Raw genomic sequence first — 4067 nt, 5'->3', positions numbered from 1 at the left:
GAAGAGACCAGGAATGCTTTCCTGCACAACTTTTTCGATGATGCTAGGTCTGAGGAGTTGAGGACGAAAATTTCGACATTCTCTCAGAAACCAACTGAAGCGTTCAAAGCTGGTTGGGTGAGATTCAAGTCGTACCAGCGAGATTGCCCTCATCATGGTTTCAGTGATGTTCAGCTGTTGGGTATTTTCTTCAGAGGTGTTGATTAGAGATATCAGATGGCTCTTGATGCTGCAAGCAATGGGAACTTCAACACCAGATACCCAGACGAAGCTGTTGAGCTCATCGAAAACTTGGCATCTAGCAATAGTACAAAGAATGCAGACTATCAGCGAAAGAAGCAGGGTGGAAACATGGATGGATCGCAGATTGCTGAGGTGAAGGCTAAGCTAGACTCTGTGCATAGCCTTCTAGTGGGTAAGAAATCTGTCAGATACCCTGCAGAAGTTCAGAATTTCGGACCAGATGAAGCACTTGAGGAAGAGGATGTTAACTTCATTAATGGAGCTGGATTTCAGGGTCAGAGATTTGGTACTCAGCAAGGGAACACGAATTACAATGGAAATATTCAGAGGAGTAGCTTCACAGGTAATCAGAACTCTTCTGGTTACAGCTTCAAACCTCAGTACCAGACATCCTACTCCATCAACAGTTTTTCAAGGAACTATGGTTCTCCTCCTCCTCAAACTCCAGATAATGAGGTGAAATCTATGCTGGAACAGATCTTGGAAGGTCAGCAGAAGATGACTGTGGATTTCAATGGGAAGTTTGATGCTCTGTATCTGGATCTGAATGGAAAAATTGAAGTTCTGAACACTCATGTCAAGAAGCTTGATACTCAGGTTGCTCAGACTGCAGAGTCTGTAAAAAGGCAAGAAGGATTCTTTCCTGGGAAGACTGATACCAATCCTAGGCATTACTGCAGTGCCATCTCGTTAAGGAGTGGTAAGAAGTTGACTCCTGTGCTTAAAAAGGGTGTTTCTGAGGATGAAATCGTGGAGTTAGACGAATCTGAAGAAAATTTTGAAGTTGCAGAGCCGGTGTCGAGCGACACCACAACCAGTGTCGCGCGTCACCAATTGCAGAGCAAAGCTGATATTGCTCAAAGCCCGAAATCTGCTGAGGAAAAGGTTTAAAAACCTAAGGTTCCTTACCCAAGGAGTCCTAGGAAGTCCAAGCAGGAGTTAGATGATGCCAGATGCAAGGCTTTGATGGAGAAGGTTGTGATTGAGATTCCTTTGGTTGATGCTGTGAAGATTGCTCCTACTCTCAGACACTATGTGAAGAGGATGGTGACTAATAATCTGAGTCATGAGGAAGGAGTGATGATGATTTCTGAACAGGTCAGTGTTGTGATTCAGAATAAGATTCCAGAGAAACTCTCGGACCCAGGAAACTTTGTTTTGGACTGCTCTATCTTCTCAAAGAGGTTCAAGAGATCGCTGTGTGATCTTGGTTCGAGTGTTAACCTAATGCCATACTCTGTAGCTGTTAGCCTTGGGATGACTGACTTCAAGCCAACTAAGATCTCTCTAATCCTAGCAGATCAATCTAAAAGAATCCCAAAAGGTGTCTTGGAGGATGTTCCGATTAAAGTTGGTGAGTGCATAATTCCTACGGATTTCGTGGTTCTAGAATATGGAGAGGAACCCAAAGATCCTCTTATCTTGGGAAGATCGTTTTAAGCTACAGCTAGAGCAGTAATTGATGTCAAGCATGGTAACCTTGATCTCCACCTGGGAGATACCATCATGACTTTCAAGATGGAGAAGCTGAAGGATCCCAACATAGATGGTCAGACATTCCAAGTCAGTGCAATACCTGAAGTGATAGTTGGAGATCAGAACGTGTTTGATGCTGAGAAGGTGAGAGATCAACCTGAGTTCACGAAAATGTCTATAGAACCAGTGACTGTTGTTGATCAGGAAGCTCCAAACATTGCACTCCATCCATCTCCACCAAAGCAAAGGTACGCACCTCTTGAGCCTAAGCCTAATTCTCGTGATATCATTGGAACTGATTCAAAGGATGCAGGCTCTGTCTCACGACGCAAGCTACGAGATTATCGTAGAGCACTTGGTTTTTTGTTTGATGATATTGCAGGCAATAGGTTGAAGCCACCCAAACACAGATCTCATCCTGGTGCTATTCCTGCATTCCTTGGACGACCTCATGCGCAAAACGCTTACACACCACCATGGATGAGACGAATTTCACAGAGGCACTCTTTGCCACTGTCTGATCCACCAGATGCATAGTCTATCCATAGTCAAGCTAATGACTTAAAACAAGCGCTTGGTGGAAGGCAATCCACTGGTAAGTCTGTAAATAAGTCTTTTGTTTCAGTGATTTTTGTTTTTCTTTTCGTGTTTTAGGTGAAACAGGGCTGGTGTCGAGCGACACCATACTCGGTGTCGCCTGTCACTTGATTTTCTACCTTTATCAAAAAAAAAAAAAAAATTAGGAAATCAGATAACCGGAGTCGAACCAGAAATTCGGATGGATCTGCTGCAATTCGGTACGAGGAGAACAAGTGTCGCACGACACTATCATCAGTGTCGCGCGACACCATCATTGCAGCCAGGTAAGTTCTTCGTTTTTCCTGCGTTTCTCTGTTTCTTTTCTTTTGTTTCACCAACTTCGGACTCGATAACACTGGGGACAGTGTTATTCAAGTCTGGGGGAGGTAGTTGCTGACATTGTGTTTGTTTTTCTTAAGAGTCAGTTGTGTCAAAATGTTTTTGAGTCAAAACCTGTTGGAGATCATGATGCTTTTCCTGGAATTATTGTGCTGACCTTTCACCTAAGTGACCACTGCTGCAGATTCAGTCTAGATCCGACTAATGAAAAATCCAAAGGCTGATCAGCTGACTAGAGGCGTCCATGTTTCCAACAGAATCCACTAACCTGAGCTAAGTACTGAACTTCACTTTTAACTCGCTGATGTGACTAATGCCTTAGAGCTTGATTCCTCGTTCGTACTTGATCAATGAAAGCATGTGTGAAATTTAATGAAGTGATTTCTCTCCCTTATGACGAGCCAAGAAAGTAAGAAAAAGGGCAAAAAGATTGAGATGACTTTCGCTTAGGAGTGAAGGGCTAGGAATGTTTCCAATGATCCCATTATTTCATTTCTAAGTTGGAATGATCACACAAAGGAAGGAAGTGAGGGGTAGGAATGTTTCCCATGACCCCACTATTCGCTGAAAACCTTTGATACAAGGTAAGGGGACAACTCGGGGACTCGATGGCAAACACCATCAGTACTCGCAGCTTTACCCTTATCGAGTATATGCCATAAAAAAATGATGATGAGTGTGCGAAAAGAATAAGTCTGGGGGAGAGAAAAGTACCAAAGTGTGTATGACTGATTTGCTTGAGTATAGTACGGGAAAGAATCTAGAAAGTTCTTGGCATCTGAATCATCAGTGAGATCCAGCGATGAAGGTTTATGGACCATGTTGTGAAATTTTGGACTTAATCTGGAAAGTTGTGAATGTCTACGGAGAAGTACATGGTGGTTCGATTTGGAATGATGAAGCAGTAGTTGAGTTGCAGGCAATTGGTCAAGGGCGATGTTCCAATGAAAGGTTGAGTCTCTGTGTTTTCAAACTTCTTTCTCTTGTTTGGTGTTATGTTTGCTTGAGGGCAAGCAAATGCTAAGTCTGGGGGAGTTGATATATCATGGTTTTTATGGTTTTTAACCATGGTATAAGTCTTATTTATAGAGTCTTTTTAGTGTCTTTCGAGTCTTTTGGAGTCTTTACAGGTCTTAGGTACGTTTGGAGCTTAACTGGAGACTTTGGAGCACTTGGGAGCTTAATCAGGATCAAATTCGTCAAGTATGGATTTTGTGCTTTAGTGACGCTCGACACCATGGAGAGTGACGCGCGACACTTGTCAAAGAAATAAGGAAAAAGCGATTTTGTTTCCTATTTGAAGAAGGAGTTGGGCCTAAACGTTTCCAAGGAAGCCCAAAACGTGTCTTAGAGATATATATAGGGTTTTTATTCCCTTTTTACGATTACCTTAGATTTTCTTAGAGAGAGATTTTGGGGAGACAAGTCTG

General features: G+C 42.7%; 1 protein-coding gene across 1 annotated transcript; it reads left to right on the top strand.

Moving 5' to 3' along the window:
* Nucleotides 1-216: 216 nt before the first annotated feature.
* Nucleotides 217-1683, top strand: LOC112088197. The gene is made up of 2 exons (XM_024158484.1): nucleotides 217-1026; nucleotides 1255-1683. Exons 1-2 carry the CDS (start codon nucleotides 217-219, stop codon nucleotides 1681-1683), a joined length of 1239 nt encoding a protein of 412 aa, XP_024014252.1.
* Nucleotides 1684-4067: the final 2384 nt, after the last annotated feature.

This window comes from Eutrema salsugineum, unplaced genomic scaffold (genome assembly GCF_000478725.1).
Source record: "Eutrema salsugineum unplaced genomic scaffold, Eutsalg1_0 scaffold_15, whole genome shotgun sequence".
In the NCBI taxonomy this organism is placed as follows: Eukaryota; Viridiplantae; Streptophyta; class Magnoliopsida; order Brassicales; family Brassicaceae; genus Eutrema; species Eutrema salsugineum.
The sequence above is the reverse complement of the archived record's forward strand: the minus strand, read 5'-3'. Positions and strand labels throughout refer to the sequence as shown.